At 40.7% G+C, this 23,223-nt stretch overlaps 1 protein-coding gene across 1 annotated transcript in view; it reads right to left on the reverse strand.

Annotated features, from left to right (window-relative positions):
- Positions 1-15,647, reverse strand: part of CLDN18 (claudin 18) — a 35,160-nt gene extending 19,513 nt beyond the window's left edge. Inside the window, exon 1 of the mRNA XM_036877333.2 lies at positions 15,082-15,647. Coding sequence (XP_036733228.2) covers positions 15,082-15,316 — 235 coding nt within the window. The 5' untranslated portion in view covers positions 15,317-15,647. The remainder of the gene's footprint in view (positions 1-15,081) is intronic.
- Between the last annotated feature and the right edge of the window lie 7,576 nt (positions 15,648-23,223).

Raw genomic sequence — 23,223 nt, forward strand, 5'->3', positions numbered from 1 at the left:
CCCTCCTACTTCCCACTTCCCTATGCAAATGTGTTTATTCCCTATGCAAAATTTCAAGACGAAGGGGTGAGGCGGGGGCGGGTGGGGAAGTTATTCAGGTAATAATGAATTAGGCTTTCTTTCTTATTTGAAACTGTGGCAGTGACTTTTTTTGGACAAAGGAAAAGTTAATTTTAAAGCATAAACAAATTGATCTCTTCCTAGGCAAATACTGAATGAGTAGAAAGAAAATAAAGGTTTACACACTTTTTTTATGTGAAATAAATATTGACATGTTTTAAAACATCTGGAAGATGGGATTTGTCACATCCTGGTGAATTTGCTTTGCTATGAAATGAGTGGACCACAGCTTTAGATATCACTTCCCAAAAGTGAATGGGGGTCCACTGAGGAAAATTTGGCTTCCCTGTTCATGGCAATAGGCTTTGTTAAATGTATCAAATGCATCTCTAATAATAATGATAACTCATGCTCTGATTATAATATAGAATAATAATATAGAAAATAATAAATGATGATAATTCATGGCCTGTTTAACAATAACAGGGTTGGTACAACTTGGCTTAATTACCTTTAACAAGAAGCAAAATCTTTTGCTGGTTTCTTAGGGGAAAATCATCCCTATATTCAGGTTTAAATATGGTTCTGGCAGTTTCATTTCAGGCTATAATATTCAGGAGCGTATATTATCTTACTGATATTGTAGAAAAAATTTCCCCCACCTTTTCTTTACCTCTTTTTAGGAATATTAATATGTATAACACTATCTATGGTGACTAGGCAAAAATGGTGGTCATATGGTAATATAAACTGTAATAGCTAAGAATATGGGAGGTGGTAAATTAACATATTAGCAGGACAAATAATTGATACCTTATTAGCTTTTCCTTTAAAAATATCACATTATAGATCACTAATTTCTGATTCTATCTTTTGCTGTCATGACAAAATATTTGAAAGTAGAGAAAATTTTAACAAATCACTCAAAATTTTAAATCTAGACAAATTATTTGACCTACTTCCTTTTTGTTCCTTCTTGGTATATATTTTTTACATGATTAAGGAATGATACAATTTAATGTTTTGCTTTTTTCACTTAATGGCATATATGTGCAGTTAAAGGTCCTTATACACAACATTTAGTATATTTAATATTAAACATTTAATTTGATATGAGCAAATTAGTATTTTGATATGCATATATATATACTCCCATTATATAGATGCTGTTATTTACCTAAACAACATCTATTCTTATACAGTTAGATTTATACCCCTTCCCCAGGTTTTTGTATGAAAAACAATGTTACAGTGAACATCTTTGCAAAACTCCCTGCCAGCATTCCTGATTACTCTTTTAGGATAAATTTCTAAGTCTGGAATTACGAACTCGAAGGGTGTGAGGTTTTAAAAAATCTTTTATATGTAGAACAGCTTTTTACTATGAATTTTATTCCCAGCAGTAGTATTTTAAAAATATTATCTCACTACACCCTTACCTATGTTATGAATTTGTTAAGTAATACAGATCACGTTTTAATTTGCATTGCTTTGATTACTAATGAGTTTGAAACTCTTTTTAAGAAAATATTAATGAAGAATTGGTTTTTTCCTTTTCCTTTTTTTGAAGTTTGCACTCCTTCCTCATTTATTGACTGGAATTTGAGCATTTTGTTATCAATTTATATGAATTATTTATTTGTTAAGGATCTTAATATAGTGCTAAAAAGATCTTTTCCCATTGATTATTTGCTTTTTAATTTTTTTCGTGGTTTTAGAAAAAATACAATATATTCCATTTCTGTGCTCCACAGTACCTGGTGCATAACATGTGCTTAATTAATATTTGTTGAATGATGTAGTCAAATGAGTTTACTTTTATGTTTTCCTTCATCATTTCTATGCTTAGCAATTTATTTTCCATTAAAAAGAGTAGAAAGTTATTAGAGTATTTTAGAATATTAGAACATTTAAGAGTATCTTATGGGAGAGACGGGAAGATGGCGGCGTGAGTAGAGCAGCGGAAATCTCCTCCCAAAACAACATATATCTATGAAAATATAACAAAGACAACCCTTCCTAGAATAAAGACCAGAGGACACAGGACAATATCCAGACCACATCCGCACCTGAGAGAACCCAGCACCTCGCGAAGGGGGTAAGATACAAGCCCCGGCCCCGCGGGAGCCGAGCGCCCCTCCCCCCAGCTCCCGGTGGGAGAAGAGCAGGCAGAGCGGGAGGGAGACGGAGCCCAGGACTGCCGAACACCCAGCCCCAGCCATCCGGGCCAGAGTGCAGGGCCCTGGATACTAGGAAAACAGGGCAGCAAGAACAGTGAGCAGGCACCGGAGGCCGGGCGCCAGAGGACATAAGAAAAGCGCGCGACCATTTTTTTTTTGCTTTTATGCTGTTCTGTTTTGGCGAGCGCTTTTTGGAAGTCTTAAAGGGATAGGGACCCCAATACTAGGGAAACAGGGCAGAAAGACCGGTGAGCAGAGGCCTGAGGCTGGCACCAGAGAATAAAGAAAAATGAACGACCTTTTCTTTTTTTAATTAAAAACTTTTTTTTTTTTTTAATTTAAAAATTTTTTTCTTTTTTTTTTTTTTTTTTGGTGGTCGTTGTTTTGTTTTGGCGGGTGCTTTTTGGAACTATTAAAGGGGCAGGGCGGGTCACTTAATCCAGAGGTAGGGAATCCGGGGATCTCTGGGCACCCTAACCCCTGGACTGCAGGGAGCAGGGAGGCCCCTTACGGAGATAAATAGCCTGCCAGCAGCTCCTGCTAAAACGCGACGCCACCATTTTGGAGTAGCTGCCGAGCCAGGCCACGCCCACAACAACAGCGGAGATTAACTCCATAGCAGCCGGGCAGGAAGCAGAAGCCCTGTCTGCGCGCAGCTGCGCAGCACAAGCCGCTAGAGGCCGCTGTTCTCTCAGGAGAGGAGGGCCACAAACCAACAAGAAAGGAAGTCCTTCCAGCCGTCACTCGTCCCAGTTCTGCAAACTATTCCTATCACCATGAAAAGGCAAAGCTACAGGCAGACAAAGATCACAGAGACAACACCAGAGAAGGAGACAGACCTAACCAGTCTTCCTGACAAAGAATTCAAAATAAGAATCATAAACATGCTGACAGAGATGCAGAGAAATACACAAGAGAAATGGGATGAAGTCCGGAAGGAGATCACAGATGCCAGAAAGGAGATCGCAGAAATGAAACAAACTCTGGAAGGGTTTATAAGCAGAATGGATAGAATGCAAGAGGCCATTGATGGAATTGAAATCAGAGAACAGGAACGCATAGAAGCTGACATAGAGAGAGACAAAAGGATCTCCAGGAATGAAACAATATTAAGAGAACTGTGTGACCAATCCAAAAGGAACAATATCCGTATTATAGGGGAACCAGAAGAAGAAGAGAGAGGAAAAGAGATGGAAAGTATCTTAGAAGAAATAATTGCTGAAAACTTCCCCACACTGGGGGAGGAAGTAATCGAACAGACCACGGAAATACACAGAACCCCCAACAGAAAGGATCCAAGGAGGACAACACCAAGACACATAATAATTAAAATGGCAAAGATCAAGGACAAGGAAAGAGTGTTAAAGGCAGCTAGAGAGAAAAAGGTCACCTATAAAGGGAAACCCATCAGGCTAACGTCAGATTTCTCAACAGAAACCCTACAGGCCAGAAGAGAATGGCATGATATATTTAATACAATGAAACAGAAGGGCCTTGAACCAAGGATACTGTATCCAGCACGACTATCATTCAAATATGACGGTGGGATTAAACAATTCCCAGACAAACAAAAGCTGAGGGAATTTGCTTCCCACAAACCACCTCTACAGAACATCTTACAGGGACTGCTCTAGACGGGAGCACTCCTAGAAAGAGCACAGCACAAAACACCCAACATATGAAGAATCGAGGAGGAGGAACAAGAAGGGAGAGAAGAAAAAGAATCTCCAGACAGTGTATATAACAGCTCAATAAGCAAGCTAAGTTAGGCAGTAAGATACTAAAGAGGCTAACCTTGAACCTTTGGTAACCACGAATTTAAAGCCTGCAATGGCAATAAGTACATATCTTTCAATAGTCACCCTAAATGTTAATGGACTGAATGCACCAATCAAAAGACACAGAGTAACAGAATGGATAAAAAAGCAAGACCCATCTATATGCTGCTTACAAGAAACTCACCTCAAACCCAAAGACATGTACAGACTAAAAGTCAAGGGATGGAAAAACATATTTCAAGCAAACAACAGTGAGAAGAAAGCAGGGGTTGCAGTACTAATATCAGACAAAATAGACTTCAAAACAAAGAAAGTAACAAGAGATAAAGAAGGACACTACATAATGATAAAGGGCTCAGTCAAACAAGAGGATATAACCATTCTAAATATATATGCACCCAACACAGGAGCCCCAGCATATGTGAAACAAATACTAACAGAACTAAAGGGGGATATAGACTGCAATGCATTCATTCTAGGAGACTTCAACACACCACTCACCCCAAAGGATAGATCCACTGGGCAGAAAATAAGTAAGGACACGGAAGCACTGAACAACACAGTATAGTAGATGGACCTAATAGACATCTATAGAACTCTACATCCAAAAGCAGCGGGATATACATTCTTCTCAAGTGCACATGGAACATTCTCCAGAATAGACCACATACTAGGCCACAAAAAGAGCCTCAGAAAATTCCAAAAGATTGAAATCCTACCAACCAACTTTTCAGACCACAAAGGAATAAAACTAGAAATAAACTGTACAAAGAAAGCAAAGAGGCTCACAAACACATGGAGGCTTAACAACACGCTCCTAAATAATCAATGGATCAATGACCAAATCAAAATGGAGATCCAGCAATATATGGAAACAAATGACAACAACAACACTAAGCCCCAACTTCTGTGGGACACAGCAAAAGCAGTCTTAAGAGGAAAGTATATAGCAATCCAAGCATATTTAAAAAAGGAAGAGCAATCCCAAATGAATGGTCTAATGTCACAATTGTCAAAATTGGAAAAAGAAGAACAGATGAGGCCTAAGGTCAGCGGAAGGAGGGACATAATAAAGATCAGAGAAGAAATAAATAAAATTGAGAAGAATAAAACAATAGCAAAAATCAATGAAACCAAGAGCTGGTTCTTCGAGAAAATAAACAAAATAGATAAGCCTCTAGCCAGACTTATTAAGAAGAAAAGAGAGTCAACACAAATCAACAGTATCAGAAACGAGAAAGGAAAAATCACGACGGACCCCACGGAAATGCAAAGAATTATTGGAGAATACTATGAAAACCTACATGCTAACAAGCTGGGAAACCTAGGAGAAATGGACAACTTCCTAGAAAAATACAACCTTCCAAGATTGACCCAGAAAGAAACAGAAAATCTAAACAGACCAATTACCAGCAACGAAATTGAAGCAGTAATAAAAAACTACCAAAGAACAAAACCCCCGGGCCAGATGGATTTACCTCGGAATTTTATCAGACATACAGGGAAGACATAATACCCATTCTCCTTAAAGTTTTCCAAAAAATAGAGGAGGAGGGGATACTCCCAAACTCATTCTATGAAGCTAACATCACCGTAATAGCAAAACCAGGCAAAGACCCCACCAAAAAAGAAAACTACAGACCAATATCCCTGATGAACGTAGATGCAAAAATACTCAACAAAATATTAGCAAACCGAATTCAAAAATACATCAAAAGGATCATACCCCATGACCAAGTGGGATTCATCCCAGGGATGCAAGGATGGTACAACATTCGAAAGTCCATCAACATCATCCACCACATCAACAAAAAGAAAGACATAAACCACATGATCATCTCCATAGATGCTGAAAAAGCATTTGACAAAGTTCAACATCCATTCATGTTAAAAACTCTCAGCAAAATGGGAATAGAGGGCAAGTACCTCAACATAATAACGGCCATCTATGATAAACCCACAGCCAACATTATATTGAACAGCGAGAAGCTGAAAGCATTTCCTCTGAGATCGGGAACTAGACAGGGATGCCCACTCTCTCCACTGTTATTTAACATAGTACTGGAGGTCCTAGCCATGGCAATCAGACAAAATAAAGAAATACAAGGAATCCAGATTGGTAAAGAAGAAGTTAAACTGTCACTATTTGCAGATGACATGATACTGTACATAAAAAACCCTAAAGACTCCACCCCCAAACTACTAGAACTGATATCGGAATACAGCAAAGTTGCAGGATACAAAATCAACACACAGAAATCTGTGGCTTTCCTATATACTAACAATGAACCAAAAGAAAGAGAAATCAGGAAAACAACTCCATTCACAATTGCATCAAAAAAAATAAAATACCTAGGAATAAACCTAACCAAAGAAGTGAAAGACTTATACTCTGAAAACTACAAGTCACTCTTAAGAGAAATTAAAGGGGACACTAACAGATGGAAACTCATCCCATGCTCGTGGCTAGGAAGAATTAATATCGTCAAAATGGCCATCCTGCCCAAAGCAATATACAGATTTGATGCAATCCCTATGAAACTACCAGCAACATTCTTCAATGAACTGGAACAAATAATTCAAAAATTCATATGGAAACACCAAAGACCCCGAATAGCCAAAGCAATCCTGAGAAAGAAGAATAAAGTAGGGGGGATCTCACTCCCCAACTTCAAGCTCTACTATAAAGCCATAGTAATCAAGACAATTTGGTACTGGCACAAGAGCAGAGCCACAGACCAATGGAACAGACTAGAGAATCCAGACATTAACCCAGACATATATGGTCAATTAATATTTGATAAAGGAGCCATGGACATACAATGGGGAAATGACAGTCTCTTCAACAGATGGTGCTGGCAAAACTGGACAGCTACATGTAGGAGAATGAAACTGGACCATTGTCTAACCCCATATACAAAAGTAAACTCAAAATGGATCAAAGACCTGAATGTAAGCCATGAAACCATTAAACTCTTGGAAGAAAACATAGGCAAAAACCTCTTAGACATAAACATGAGTGACCTCTTCTTGAACATAACTCCCTGGGCAAGGAAAACAACAGCAAAAATGAGTAAGTGGGACTATATTAAGCTGAAAAGCTGCTGTTCAGCAAAAGACACCATCAATAGAACAAGAAGGATCCCTACAGTATGGGAGAATATATTTGAAAATGACACATCCGATAAAGGCTTGACGTCCAGAATATATAAGGAGCTCACACACCTCAACAAACAAAAAACAAATAACCCAATTAAAAAATGGGCAGAGGAACTGAACAGACAGTTCTCCAAAAAAGAAATACAGATGGCGAACAGACACATGAAAAGATGCTCCACATCGCTAATTATCAGAGAAATGCAAATTAAAACTACAATGAGGTATCACCTCACACCAGTAAGGATGGCTGCCATCCAAAAGACAAACAACAACAAATGTTGGCGAGGCTGTGGAGAAAGGGGAACCCTCCTACACTGCTGGTGGGAATGTAAGTTAGTTCAACCATTGTGGAAAGCAGTATGGAGGTACATGAAAATGCTCAAAACACACCTACCATTTGACCCAGGAATTGCACTCCTAGGAATTTACCCTAAGAATGCAGCAATCAAGTATGAGAAAGATCAGTGCACCCCTATGTTTATCGCAGCACTATTTACAATAGCCAAGAATTGGAAGCAACCTAAATGTCCATCGATAGATGAATGGATAAAGAAGATGTGGTACATATACACAATGGAATACTACTCAGCCATAAGAAAAGGGCAAATCCAACCATTTGCAGCAACATGGATGGAGCTGGAGGGTATTATGCTCAGTGAAACAAGCCAAGCGGAGAAAGAGAAATACCAAATGATTTCACTTATCTGTGGAATATAAGAACAAAGGAAAAACTGAAGGAACAAAACAGCAGCAGAATCACAGAACTCAAGAATGGACTAACAGGTACCAAAAGGAAAGGGACTGGCGAGGATGGGTGGGTAGGGAGGGATAAGGGGGGGAGAAGTAGAGGGATATTAAGATTAACATGCATGGGGGGATAGGAGAAAAGGGAGGGCTGTACAACACAGAGAAGGCAAGTAGTGATTCTACAACATTTTGCTATGCTGATGGACAGTGACTGTAAAGGGGTTTATAGGGGAGACCTGGTATAGGGCAGAGCCTAGTATACATAATATTCGTCATGTAAGTGTAGATTAGTGATACCAAAAACAAAGCAAAACAAAAAGGGCAGTTCCTGTGTGGTAACCTCCAATGAGTTCTACACAAGGGTATAAAGGGCATATAAAAGTGTAGGCAAAGGGTCTGTTTGTGTCTATACAGAGGATCAAAGCCTAATTGGGCTGTCCCGAAAATGAACTAAGATACGATATGAAAGAGATCTTCCAACATCGGCACTCTCTGGAAGACTCATGCCAGAAGATGATCATCAAAAAACCCCAACAAAGATCCACGCACTGCTACAGCTGTAGATGCACTCATCCCACCGGTTCCTGGACTTGCCATGGGAATGAGGAAGGAGATATCTAAGCTGGCCTGTGCATACAGTAAAACAACAAATTTGACTGGATCTATACTGTTGGAACTCAGCCAAGAATTAGGAGAAGTGCAAATTGTAGCGCTCCAAAATCTTACAACTACAGACTATTTACTGTTAAAAGAACATAAGGGATGTGAACATTCCCCAGGAATGGGTTGTTTTAATTTGTCTGATTTCTCTCAGACTGTTCAAGTTCAGTTGGACAATATCCACCATATCATAGATAAGTTTTCACAAATGCCTAAGGTGCCTAACTGGTTTTCTTGGTTTCACTGGAGATGGCTGGTAATTACAGAGATTCTTTGGTTATGTAACTATACTCCTATTATGTTAATGTGTGTGCGCAATTTAAGTAGTAGCTTAAAACCTATATATGCTGAAGTTACTCTACAAGAAGATATGTCAAAGAAATAATCAATCTTCCCATGTTTTCTTCCGCCTGCTACTTCTATAGCTTTTCTTCTTCCTTCCTAATTACAACCCTTAAATAGAATTCGTGCCTCATATCAAATTTACCGAGTATCATAATTCTTCCAAGTGTTAAAGATACCTCAAGACAAATGCTGGGCATCGAAGCCACAGGGCATAAATAATGCAAAGAAGTAAAAAGCTAACCTTTTCAAACAATAAGGCTTCTCTCTCACTTACCAACTTCACATTTCCCTGTATGGCCCCGGAAGATGACTGGTTAGCCAGAGACGGGTAAGATTCCTCAAGGGAGGAACAACCTAAGACAGGCACAGTCACATGGGGGCCATCAGGTGAGAAATTGGGGATCAACAGAGGTGAGGCTTAGAACCTCACCCCCCCTGTTCTGAGAGAAATCTTCTGCATACGTGGATGTTTTATTGCCCTTGTCAAGCTTGGATTAACACATAGTCTACAGACACACACCTGATCATCTACATTTGCTCTCTTACAACACTAAACTATGTTTTCTACCTTTATCTTGTATCTACCTACCACTTCAGCATTTTATTAAAAATAATAATAATAAAGAGAGAAATGTGGTATCCACATATAAATCAAGTATAAAAACCAAATGAGTATTCATATTTGAACTGACTGTTTAGAGTTCATAATGCATGAGCAAAACCAAAAGTTTCTGTGATGACTGCCCTTGTACTGTTCACTATGTAACTTATTCATTATGTAAGAATTTGTTCTCCATGTAAGAACTTGTTTGTTATGCCTCAGAAGATTGGAGACTGATGAAAATTAGGCTTGGGTTGGATTAATGATTGTGCATTGAGCATTGACTCCCCTATACAGAATTTTATTGTCGTTAACAACCATTTGATCAATAAATATGAGAGATGCCCTCACAAAAAAAAAAAAAAAAGGACAAACTTCCAATGGTAAAATAAATAAGTAACCGGGATGTAATGTATAGCATAAGGAATATAGTCAAGATATTGTAACAGCTTGGTAGGGTGATAGCTGGAACCTAGAATTATGTATATAAATGTTTTATCACTGTGTTGTACACTTGAAACTAATGTAATGTAATACTGTGGGTCAACTACCCTTCAATAAAAAATAATTATTTAAAATTAAAAAAAAAAAAAGAGTATCTTATGTATTTTTACATGTAATCAATATGGAATCTACTTTGGTATATATGTCAGTTATTACTGTAATTCTTTCATTTCCCCTCAAAAAAAGCTAATCAATAATCCCTGCCGCACTTACTGAAAAGCCTCCCCTTTCTCCACTGCTTTGTAGAACCTCATCTGTCTGTACTAAATTTGCACATGTCTTTCTAATGTTAGATTTTGTTCTATTGACGTACCTGTCCATCTTGGGCCAAAATGCATTTTTAATGATCACAGCTTTGGAATTTGGTTGAATATCTGGCAGTTAGTCCCCTACTTTTATTTTATTCTTTTTTTTTTTTTGGAAGATGCAATTATTTATTGAAACAAGATTTTCTAAGAATTATTATAAATCACACATTTTAATAAATGTGTTTAATTTTGGTTTGTTTCCCTTTTTTAAATTTTGGTATCATTAATATAAAATCACTTTCATTTTCTTCTTAAAAAAACTTTTAAAAGTTAATTTCATTTGCTTCTTCTTATAGAAAAGCATTCTGTCAAGTTTCCAAAGGAAAATTCTCACTGGGATTTTGATTAAAATTCCTGTAATGTAGCTTAAGCTTTGGAGAAAGTCTGCCTGGGTTTGAATCTTAACCCTGCCATTTACAGTGACCCTACAGTGACAATTAGGCAAATTCTTTAACCTTTCTGTGCTTCAGTTTCCTCATCTAAAATATGGAGCTAACAATACTACTTACCTCATAGGATTTTTGTGAAAATTAAAATACGTATATACAAGTTATTTATGTAAATTTGTTATTACATAAATCAGGTATATACATATATGTTAATTTAACCAACTAATGCCTAACACATAGTAAGGTCTCAATACATTTTATTATTACCAATATGTTATTTATTTTATACATTAACTAGGGACAAATTCACTTCTTTATAATATTCCTATCTAGCAACCTGTACTATATATTTCCATTTAGTTAAAGCTTTAACATTTTTCTTAATAAAGCTTCTTTTTTCATTTTGATTCTTGCCAAATATTTAAAGATATTATTCCTAAGTGTTTAAACATTATACCATTGCCCTGTGTTGCCCCCCATCCCCAGTTCATATTGCACCCAAAAAAACTAAGTTACTTTAATTCTCGTAACACATTACACTCTCTCATTCCATTGTATCTTTTCCAGATAATGGTTTCTCTTCCTGGAAAACCCTTTACCTCTTTATCTTCTTGGGTAACTCATACATGTTGGTAACTCAGCTCAGCTTTCATTTCAGTGGCAAGGGAAAGGACATCAAAATGAGTATGTTCCATATACACAATGGAATATTATTCAGTCATAAGAAGAAAAAAAATCCTACCATTTGCAACAACATGGATGGAGCTAGAGGGTATTATGCTCAGTGAAATAAGCCAGGCGGAGAAAGACAAATACCAAATGATTTCACTCATATGTGGAGTATAAGAGCAAAGAAAAACTGAAAGAACAAAACAGCAGCAGAACCACAGAACCCACGAATGAGCTAACAGTTACCAAAGGGAAAGGGACTGGGGAGGATGGGTGGGATGGGAGGGATAAGGGCGGGAAAAAGAAAGGGGGCATTACGATTAGCATGTATAATGTGGAGGGGGGGTCGGGGTGGGCTCTACAACACAGAGAAGACAAGTAGTGATTTTACAGCATCTTACTACACTGATGGACAGTGACTGTGAAGGGGTATGTGGGGGGGACTTGGTGAAGGAGGGAGCCTAGTAAACATAATGTTCTTCATGTAATTGTAGATTAATGATAACAAAAATAAAAACAAAAATAAAATTTCAAAAAAATTTTAAAAATATGAGTATGTTCCAGATCCTCAGGCTGGCCACTTACGGTTTATGTTTATGTTAGTGCTTATGATCCTATTTCTGCCAGGGCCCAGTGAAGTGATATCCTCCATGAACAAAGGGGCCATTCTAGCTCAGACAGAAAACGGAGTCAGGGAAATATCCCGCACCTTGTGGTACTGGCACTCCAAGCTCAGACACCTGCCTCCTGGTGGTCAATACCAAATCAGCATCACCAGCAAGGATTACACTGCCTTGTCTTAGCACATACCTGACTGCAACAGTTAGTGGCAGTAAATACCCAGCAGAGAACCTCCCCTCCCCAATTCCAAAAATAACTGATAGCCTTACAACCCACATTATAGTAGTTCCTCCACACAACCTTCCCTCAAGTGAAGAAGACCACTGCAAAGAGCTATCAAGTCACAGACACCTCATTACCAAGACATGATGGGACAATGAAGTTGTGGCTAAGTGTGAGTCATGAGTACCTTATGAATGCCACTCTACATGAATAGAGAATCTGCATTAACAATATTGAAGTCAAAACACTGAAACCGGTGAAATACAAAATCGGACTTGAGGCTGTATCTTTGTCCTGTTAAACTCCAAGTGTAAAATAACGCTACCCCTAACAGCAAATGAATTTTGAAATTTGGGTTTATTAGTTTTTTTAGTGTTACTTGTATTATATGTTTAAATGTGGTTTTTTACTTGTATAATATTTATATGCCTTAGGAATTTAAATCTATTGTTATATGTGTATATACTAAAGGGACATAAAAATAAATACAATGTAAATCAACATTGAGGGTCTGCAAGAACTGTTTCTTTTAAAAGGGATTCCTGCAAAATTCTGGAGCCCTGACAGCTCCAGAAAGCTCTTCTCTCTCTCTCTCTCTCTCTCTCTCTCTCTCTCTCTCTCTCTCTCTCTCTCACACACACACACACACACACACACGCACGCACGCACGCACGCACACTCACATGTCCTTACAGAAAGCCTAGCAGGCATTGTCAGTCTGGCCCAGTTTTAACTCTGTGAACTTGGGTAAGTCACTTTGCCCTCCTGAGTCTCCATCTGTAAAATAAGTGTGGGGGTGTTGACAGCTGTTGTCAGCCCAGGACACCTGCAAGGAGAAGTTGGCACCAGGCTTAGGCAAGAGATGTGGATAGAGGGCACCTCTGCATTGGAGATTTCTGCTTTAGGACAAAAGAGATTTCTGTCCGAATCTAAGAGCCTCAGGGCTGCCAGTTAGGGCTGTGAACCAGGGCAGGACAGGGTCTGAGCCCTGTCACCATCTGTGTCTGACCTTGGGCTAGTTAGCCAGATTTAGTTTCCTTGTTTCTAAAAGGGTGATAATAGTAGCACCAAGCTTACAGGGTGGTTTGTAGAGGTTACACAAAACGCTGCTAGGCATTGTTTACCCAAGTGCTAGTGTATGATTTACTGTTGTGATTTGCCCTTTGTGAAGCAGTATGACCTCCTCAGATGTCACACGGGTGGCTCTGAGAAGTGTGAGGTCAGCCCTAGGTTGATTCTGCCTGCCACGGCCTCTAGCTCTGTGGACTCAGGTCCTCGCCTCTGGAGAAATTCTGGGCATTTTGCATTTCAGGTGAGGGAGAATCCCAAGAGCAGGCGGTCAGACCCGGAGCTGAGGAGAGGTTGTCAGGACATAGGGATGTGGGAATGGCTCACCTTTCCTCCAGACCCCAGTGGAGGGAGATCCCACCTGTGACCCACTGTCCTGGCTCACAGTCTACAGTTTCTGCCCAGCCCCTTGGCGTTCAGTACTCTCCATAACTGTCCCCACAGAAATGTTCTCCCCTAGCCAGGGTCATTCTTTCATTTTGCCCCAAATAGGCCTTGGGTGGCAGCACCCTCATGCCTTTGCCCACATTCTTTCTGGTTCAGTGAGGCTGTTCCCTCAAAATCCTATTCCTTTCAAGGGCCACTGTAGTCTTCCTCCTCTGGGGAGCCTTCCCTGAGCAGTCCCATCCTTGTCTCCTCTCCACAGCACTGGCCCTCACTTGGTACCCCGCCATGCCTAATCTGGGTGCATCCACAGTATCCTGAGGTTATAGAGTGCTCTCCACTGCTAAGCATGGAAGATACAAAATAACGAACTACTGTCTGATTGAAATCCTCACGTTTCACTTTTCATGCATGTCTGAGTCTTGGCCCTGCAGGCAAGGGGCAAGTTCCTGGACGGGAAAGCCCAGTTTTCTGGTTCTGATCCTCCTCACAATGCCCACCTTAGGTCAGTGCCCCTCTCAAGACTTTGATCTATATTTACGGAAGGAACAAAGAACTGGAAATAAAAGTGGCATGCTTATTCATTGTCTTACACTGTTACCTGAGTGAAAGATACTTTTAACATTTACTCTCTCTTTTTTTTTTTTTTTTAACATTTTTGACATCTGCTCTTGAGAATCGAGTTTTTCTTCAAGTCAAGACGACCACACAAAAGCAAACACACACACATGATCCTTGTGTGGCCCATGAGGCCATCTGGGGAGGTGGAAGTCAGCTCACAGACCTCTGACCCATACGGCAGAGCTCACTTGCCCCAAGAGGCCTCTGTTCAGAGTGCCCTGAATCTGCTTCCATGTGGCCAAGATGTCCTGGAGGTCAGGAGCCTAGAGCCACAGAGAAGGGGGCCATCTGGCACACCCCGGAGAAACACAGCACTGGGGTCCTTTTCTCCATCCCTTTCCTTGGCCCCGTTTCTGTTGCTGCTGTGTGCTTAGCTTCCCTGAAGCTGGCACCAGGCACAAGGGCCTGGAGACAGAGCTCTGTTCAGGAGATTCATAGTCCCCAGTTCAGGGAGAGGGGAGTCTTGAGGCTAAAAGAAGGAAGTGGCTGAAATCTGGGCCTCCCGAGTTCTGGTCCTGTGGGTGACTGAGACTCAGTGCCATTGCTCACATAGGAGCTATTTTTAAAAAGTGTCCTTCGTGGAGAGTTAGGGCAACAGGAGCCCTGACAGATGCAGAAAGCTCTTCTCCCCAAGATTCCTGCACCCACTCTGGTGGCGGCTGTTGCTCCTCCCTCCCCAGTGGTCCCTATCTGGTGCCTCAGTCAGAGGTACAGTCTCCTGTCCACCTCGTCTCCCCACCAGCCTGCCGGGTACCCGGCCCTCACCTGGCAGTCCCAGCAGGGTGAAGTAGCCCCGGCACTCCGTGAAGCCAGAACTCTCTCGAACACAGGAGCGCCACAGCCCTTGGTAGTTGAATACAGCTGTCACTGGGTTGTTGTACAAGTCCTGGGTACTCCACTGGTCCATGCAGGTGGCGGCAATAATGCCCGCAATCCCGATCAATGAGACCACGAAGCCCAGGCCCTGGCAGGCGGTCACGGCCATGGTGGGGCACAGCATTCACAGAGCGCCACACAGAGGGACAGCCCGGCTCTGAGAGTGCCAAGGGCAGGGGTAGAGTTTTCTTGGAGAGGCTGGGACACACGTCACCAATGGGCCATGCAATAGAGGAGGGGACTCACCGGTACCGCTGGGCTCGCCCTGCTCCTTTATCTGAGTGAGTGAGATAATTCCCGTGACATGGTACCAGGAGCCATTTGTTTTCCACCATATGTACATTCGACTCACTGTTTACCTTTTGAGGGAGTTTCTTTCCTACTAGCCAGGTTCTCCTCTCTAGAGGGTGAAGCAAGTGCAGAGCGTGCTGCCTGGAAGGCCCTGCACGACGGCCAGTGGCTAGGCCACAAAATCCTTGGAGATAAAAGGACTTGAACACTGAGGCCCTCCCGAGGTATCCCTGCTGTTTTAATTTAAAACTTAGATAAGGCTGGTTACGAGGCAGGATGAAGTACAGCTGATTCTCATTAACTGTGGCAGTTGTGTTCTATAAAGTCACCAGGAACACTCAGCAAACACTGAATCATTGCCCTTAGGGGAACTACAGGGTTAGGCTCCTGTAGTCTCTGGGCGCATTTCATTAATGATCAATACATAAACTCATTTTGTGTGTGTTTCTGGTCAAAGACCCCTTATTTAATATGTATTTTTGATTCATTAACATTGACCTAATGGCCAGCAGCTCTATAACTCACAGCTGAGGGAGCCTATCTAACACAGCCTTTTCTCCCTGAAGCTGTCACAGCCTTCCTGCTCCGGGGAACACTAGACTGCACGGCCGCACTACACCCGGGGCTATTTTAAGTAAAGAAATCCCCAACAAAACGCATCAAATGTGAAAAACGTGGCACTAAACAGCATGCGAGAGGAACGCTGGTCTCCAGGATGAGAGCTGAGACGGAAGGCAGCGGTTACGTCGTTCCGCCTCAGCGGGGAACGCGCACCTCCTGCCACTCCGAATTTTTCACCCTCTGCATATGCGCATGTTCAATAATGACTGAGGAAGTTCCTCAGGTATTGATTCCAGGGTTCAAAGCTAAATTTTCACGAGTAGGCAAACTCTTAAATATGAATCTGCAAATAATCGGCTGTAGTTATGTGATGGAACTGAGTCGTTAATGTGGTCCAGCTGTTTGCACCTTCTGTGGCACTGACTCTTCCTTCCCCAGAGACGCCATGGTGGGGGGTGGGGGGGTGGAAGCAACAGGAAGGCCTGTGGTCTCAGAGCCAGACAGCCTGAACTCAGTCCTCACTCCGCCGCTGGCCAGCTGTGTAGGACAACCACTAAGTCATTTAACCTCTGTGAGCCTCATTGTCATCATCTGTAAAAAGAGAGAATAGTGTTTATCTCCCTGGCCTGTTTTGTAGAGTAAATATGATTATGCATGTTGGCATGCTAAGCAATCCATGTGGAGCACTGAGAAAATAACAGCAAATATTACTAGTGGAGACTGATAGTATTATAATTAAAAGTTTTACCAATTGACTAGTCACTTTCACATTGTATTTCTTCACATTGATCAGAAATTAAACACTAGCCACTCACACAAAATGTCTCTATTTACAGGAAGGCATTAAAATTATTTTTTGGTTCAAATATCATTCCTATCTACTTTGAATCTGGATTCAAGTCTTAACTCTTTTTACCAACTAACAGAACTATATTATGCATTGTTGGGTAATAGCTCTGTGCCTCAGTTTCCCCATTTTAAAAGAGGGACCCCTTTCTTTTTGATATCGTCAGCAAGAATATATGTCATGGAGATTAAAAGTTTGTGTGTGTGTGTGTGCACCTGTGTGGCAAAGTAAGACGAGAAGGATGTGCTGTTCTGGTTTATAGGTTGAAGGGAAGAGCCTGTCCACTTTCTCTTGCTCCCTGAAGTAGCTGCTTGGGTCATTTATTAGAACACTTCGGGCATCAGGGAATATAATTTGAAAACCACTGGATGAGAATCTTTCAGTAAGCTATTCAGCATTTTATACAGTGAAGGTATGGACTAGAAAATTCAGCTTACTGATCCATGGAGAGAACAAGGAAGCTTGATGAGCTTAGTCTGACCTGGTCCCTGTGTGGACAAAAAGACAAAGTCTGAGAATATATAATTGGAAGCCTCTGTTTCATATGGGACCGGGGTTTGAATTTGTACATCACCCTTCAAGGTCTTGGACTCTCACACTAAGAAAATAGCGTTAAAAGGTGATTCTGTGCTGATAACACATCTGAATAACCTATAGAAGCAACTGCAAAACCCTCAGTGTAGGTGAATAGGGTTTCTACATTTAAAGCCCTGTGAAACTTGAGTTCAAATATCAAAATTCAAATCTATTATAAAGTGGTATATATACTAGTAAACCAGCTCCCCAGAGGAAAATATCACTGACTTAAATAGTATTTGCCAAAGTCCATGGCATAAATTCTCCCACCATGGCTGCCTTCAAGATACTAATGGAAACCACATAATTCAAAGTTGGGAAGAGATGCACAGAATCAGCTTTCACAGTTGACTCCAGCACACTGCCAGATGAATAAGATCACAAGAATTAACACACAGTCACAGTGGATTTCCCAAGAAAATCAGAGAATATTGGTTAAAGACCTAAAGGAAGGAAATAAAATCATAGTTAAATAAAAGTCACCATGAAAAAAGGACAGGAAGATTTGACAACTCCCCTCCCTAGAATCTCTAGAAATTAAATACAGAGTCAATGAACAAAAAATTCAGTGGACGGTGTAGTAGGCACAATTTTGGCCCCTCTGATCTCTGCCTCTTGTGTTACTCCATGGTTATATCATGTCATATGGCCAAAGTAATCTTACAGATCCTATTAAAGTTACTAATCAGGCAACCTTAAAATGGAGAGATTATTCTAGATTATCCATGGAGGTCAATATAATCCTAAGAACCTAAGAAGCAGAGAAGAAGGCAGAACAAGGAGTGTGAGAAATACAACAGAAAGGTAAGTCTGAGGCTGGAAGAATGAGAAGGATCCAACGTATTGTTGACTTGAAGATGAAAGGAGCCACAAGTTCAGGGAACAAGGACTTCAGTTCTGCAAAGAACTGAATTCTTCCAACCAACAGTGACCTTGGAAGAGGACCTCAAGCCCCATCTGAGAACCACATGCATGGCTGATAACTTGGCCTAAGCCCAGAGACCCAAGCAGGGCAGCCAGCGGTGCTTTGTCAGACATCTGACTTACAGAAAATGTGAGAAACTAAACGGGTCTGTTTGAAGCTGTTAAGTTTCTGAAAATTTGCCATTGCAGCAACAGAAAACTAACAACAGGTAATTAGTAGATTTAATACAGCTGAAGTTTGCATTTATAAATGTAAAATGAAAATTTATGTAGACAGAAATAAAGAGATGGAAAACATGAAACAGCAATAAGGACAGAACAAGAAGTTCCAACATACATCTAATAGGAGAACCAGAAGAAGAGAATGAAAGACAGTATTTGATAAGCTACTAGCTAAGCATTTTCTAGAATTAATGAAATGCATTAATCTCATATTAAGGATCTAGAATCATTCCATAAAAGGTAAATAAAAATAAATCAACATCTGGCTGTATTCTAGTATTGCAAAATACCAAAGATAAAGAGAAAAATCTTTACAAAACCTGAAAGGAATTACAGCCACTATATTAATTGTAACAATGGAAACCAGAAGATGACAGAGTTATATCTTTAAAAATTGAGAATAAAAATAACTATTTAACCTCAAGACAATGAGAAGACAAACCAAAGAGAGAAAATATTTGCAAAAGGAAAATATTTATAAAGAAGTCTTTTTTATTTAAAATATATTTGGATAAAGGACTGTTATCTGAAATACACAAGAACACTTAAGGCTCAACAGTAAGAAATGAACAACCTGATTAAAAAATGGGCAAAATATTTAAACAGTACCTTATCAAAGAAAATATACAGATGACAAATAAACATCTGAGAAGATGCAGAACTTCATATGCCGTTAGGGAATTACAAATTGAAACAATTGGGTTCCTACTATATACCTATCAGGAATGTTAAATTTCAAAACACTCACATGAAATTCTGATGAGGACGTAGGGCAATGGGGATTCCCATTCATAGCTGGTGGGAATGCAAAATGGCACAGCTACTTTGGAATGCAGTCTGGCCATTTCTTGCAAAGGTAAACATACTCTTACCATATGATCCAGCAGTCACACTCCTTGGTATTTACCCAAATGAGGTGAAAACATGTCCACACGGAAGCCTGCACAGAGATATTTATAAAAGTTTTATTTGTAATTTCCAAAACTTGGAAGTCACCAGCATGTCCTTCAGTAGGTGAGTGGATAAATAAACTGTCATATGTCAAGACAATGGAATATTACCCAGTGCTAAAAAGAACTGAGCTGTCAAGCCATGTAAGATCCTTAAATGAATATTACTAAGTGAAAGAAGCCAATGTGAAAAGGCTGCAGACTGTATGATTCCAAATACATGACATTCTGGAAAAGACAAATCTATGGAGGCAGTACAAATGGTCAGTGATTGCCAGGGACTCAGGGCTCTGGAGCACAGAGGAGGTTTAGGGCAGTGAAACTATTCCATATGATACTATAATGGCTGGACACATGTCATTATACATTTGTCAAACTCATAGAATGTACAACACCAAGAGTGTTCCCGAATGTAAACTGCAGTCTTTGGGTAATAATGATGTGTCCATGCAGGTTCCTATGCATTATAGTGCAGATTATAACAGAAGTAGCACCCTGGTGTTGAATGTTGATAGTGGTAGAGGCAGGGCATTGGTAGTGGGCAATATTGCTGTGAACCTAAAACTGCTATAAAAAATAAAATTTGTTTTTAAAAAGGGCTAAGAGTCATAGTTGTGTTGATGCCAGAGGGTTCAGAAGAGCATCCCTGGAAGGGCAGAGTAGAGAACAAGACTTCCGTAGGGGTAGGGACTGGGAATGAGAGGTGGTCATGGAAATGTAACATTTCTGGAAATACTGAGAAATCCTGGAGTGGGCAGACTTTCTCAAGGCAAGGAATGAGGGCTCGAGACAATCTCGAGACAATCTCAGTCTGACCTTCAGGGACAGGGGAACGCCAAGGGGCAATCTCAGTTACGTGATAGGCAGAAGGAGCTGGGATCACATCCCAGTGATGTGCTCAGTCATAGAGGTGACTGAGGCCAGAACACACATTCAGAGTCTCTTAATGGGGCCTGGATTGGGAAGAGAGAATTCTGACTCAAAATGGCTTTCGGGTGGCTGTGAGCCTTCTCTTCGTAGCTCTTATCCTCTGACTGCTTCTCTTAGCTCCGCAACCAACAGAACATTCCTTATATCTAACCTTCTGTCCAGATGGTCAGTGGTCAAGGATTCTTTGGAAACTTGTAGGAATTTTTTTTAAAAACCAAATCTGGGAATCAGAGGCAAAACAATCTCAGCATGTATGATACCATGTAAAGAAGTTCATGTCCATCTAACTCTAACATTCCTGTGGGATTTTACTTGTACTATTTTACCAATACTGAACCTTTATTTCCCAGAGAAATAAGGAATATCTCTTGTCTACTGTGTAGGAATATTTTGAAAAATAGCAGGCTGAATACTGCTATGTCCAGAGGTCTTCAGTACTGAGTATGGGCCCTGGAAAACCAAATTCAAACTTCTTGAAGTGAGAGAGCCATCTTGCTTTTTCCAGGTGAAGCTTCCATCCCAGATTCTGTGGGAGAAACTCAACTTTCTTGTCATTAGCTCATGCTGCCAAGTCAGGCATGACTCAGAAAGTGGACCATTAAGCCCTGAGTTTCCACCTCGTGTGGGTGTTCTGAGAATAGGATGCAGCCACCTAGTGACTCATTCCCATTTGGTCTGGCTTGCGGGATAACAAGCTTATGACAAGATAATACTCCCTTGACTGTGGGCAGGGGGTAGAAATGGCTCAAGTAGCCCACCTAATTTCAGGTCCAAGATTTAATTCTAAAGGTAACCAGCATGGCTAACCAAAATACTGCCCAGCATTCATCAGCTTTCTAGATCTGACTATGTTTTTGAGTCCCAGTTTGAGTGATTAATAGCGTATGGATTTTTAATAAAAATGTCTCTGGCATATTTAGAAAAGAATTTGAACATTATGCATCCTTTCAGGCTAGACAAGAATTAGGTTTCTATTTGCTTTTCAAGCAGGGTTTCATTTGGAAAACCTCAACTTTGCTCCCTTTGGTAATAAAGCAGGAATATGGACACTATCCACAATGTTCATGTTTTTCCTATTGCCAGCATATGCCACTATCGAGGTGTATCCTGAAACACAGGCCACCATGTTAGGGCCAAATTCTAAGACAGAATCGGTCTCTGGCGTGAGTGTGATGACACCAGAGATGCCCCTCAGACCCCCTCGCCCTCACCTGCCTATCTTTCTCTGAGACTGTCTTCTCCTCCTTGATGCTCAGACCCCAGGCTCCTCATGGCTCCTCCCATCTCTAAAATCTGCTATTTGGAAAGAGACATGCTAAGGTTCAGTTTGTAACCTCTTCTGGACTATTTGTTATTTTACCCCATGGATCAACGTCTCCTCTCTCACTTTAAAAACAAATCAAATAAAACATTTTCTGCTGGTTGGTGATTTGGTGATCCCCAGACTTTTGGATTGTATGAATGAGTATATGTTTCTGTAAAAGATGCCAGGACCCAAAATGGACTGCCAAATTTTGATTTTTCTCAGGAAGGATCATAACTGATTATCATAGTCATCATTATTTATAAGAGAGGGAATATTGTAATATAAAAATATAGAAAAACCACAGTATATCAGAATAAAGGACGGTCAGGGACTGTTAGAATATGTGTATTTGCATTTATGGTCTACATTATCTTCATTTTTCCCCTCATTTCTTTTCAGACGGGAATATCATTATTATGAATCCGTATGGCCCATGGAGCAGCATGGGTACAGAAGCCCAGAGCCAGAGGACTAAGAGCTGACCTATAGCCAGTGAGATGCTCCCTGTTGCGGTTTGCTGAAGGAGAGCAACACCAGGACACTGGGGCCAGAAACACGACTCTTGAGATGAAAGTGAGGGCAGCAATTTTTGTGATCCTGAGGGAAGGTTCTGCCTTAGGGAGGAGAGGCAGCTGGACAAAGATAGGAGATCTTGAGAATTCAGGATGATCTGGCCGAGGGGGCAGGGACTGAGGTGGGTGGGAGTGGGGACGGTGTGTCTGGTGAAAAGTCATTCATATCAGGCACAGAAGAGGAGGGAAGGAATGAGAAGTCCCTAAGGACAGTGCCTATGACCTTAGGAGGGACTCATGTAGAAAGTTTTGTGGACAGAGTCTAAGGAACATCACTGATTGATTGATAGATTTCATGTGGTCGATTTAATTCATTCATGGATGCATTTGTCTAGAAAAGTAATTGTTGAGCCAGGCAGTATGCTAAGCACTGGGAATATGAAAATGAACAAAGTACAGTCCTTGTCCCCAGATATGCATAATTATTTTATAAATGATATGTATGTGCTACCATGTTTATGCTGGTTGGTGATTTGGTGTAAATTCCAATTACATTGGAAAACATGGCTCAACATGGAAATTAAAGGAAGAGAAAACAAAAGCGATTGTAAAGAGAAGTTCTGAAATTATCTTTCTTTACCCCAGTGGATTGATTTGTCCCTAGGTTCTATGCATTCCCTATTCAGAAACTATTGGCCTGATCAGGTGTGAGCAAGTTGAGAAGAGACCAGCAAGTAAGAATGCCGATGGCTTTGGAGAGAGGAGTACCACTGTAAGGCTGAGGATCAGACACGGTCACAGAGAGAGGGGCTCAGGTTCCTCAGACCAAAGAGGGAAGAGAGTGAAGAGAAGTGAGATGAAGCAAAAGAAGAGAGAGGAATATGCCGCGTGGTCCTGGGGGAAGAAGTAGAG

The sequence above is a fragment of the Manis pentadactyla genome, chromosome 1 (genome assembly GCF_030020395.1).
Source record: "Manis pentadactyla isolate mManPen7 chromosome 1, mManPen7.hap1, whole genome shotgun sequence".
Taxonomy (NCBI): Eukaryota; Metazoa; Chordata; class Mammalia; order Pholidota; family Manidae; genus Manis; species Manis pentadactyla.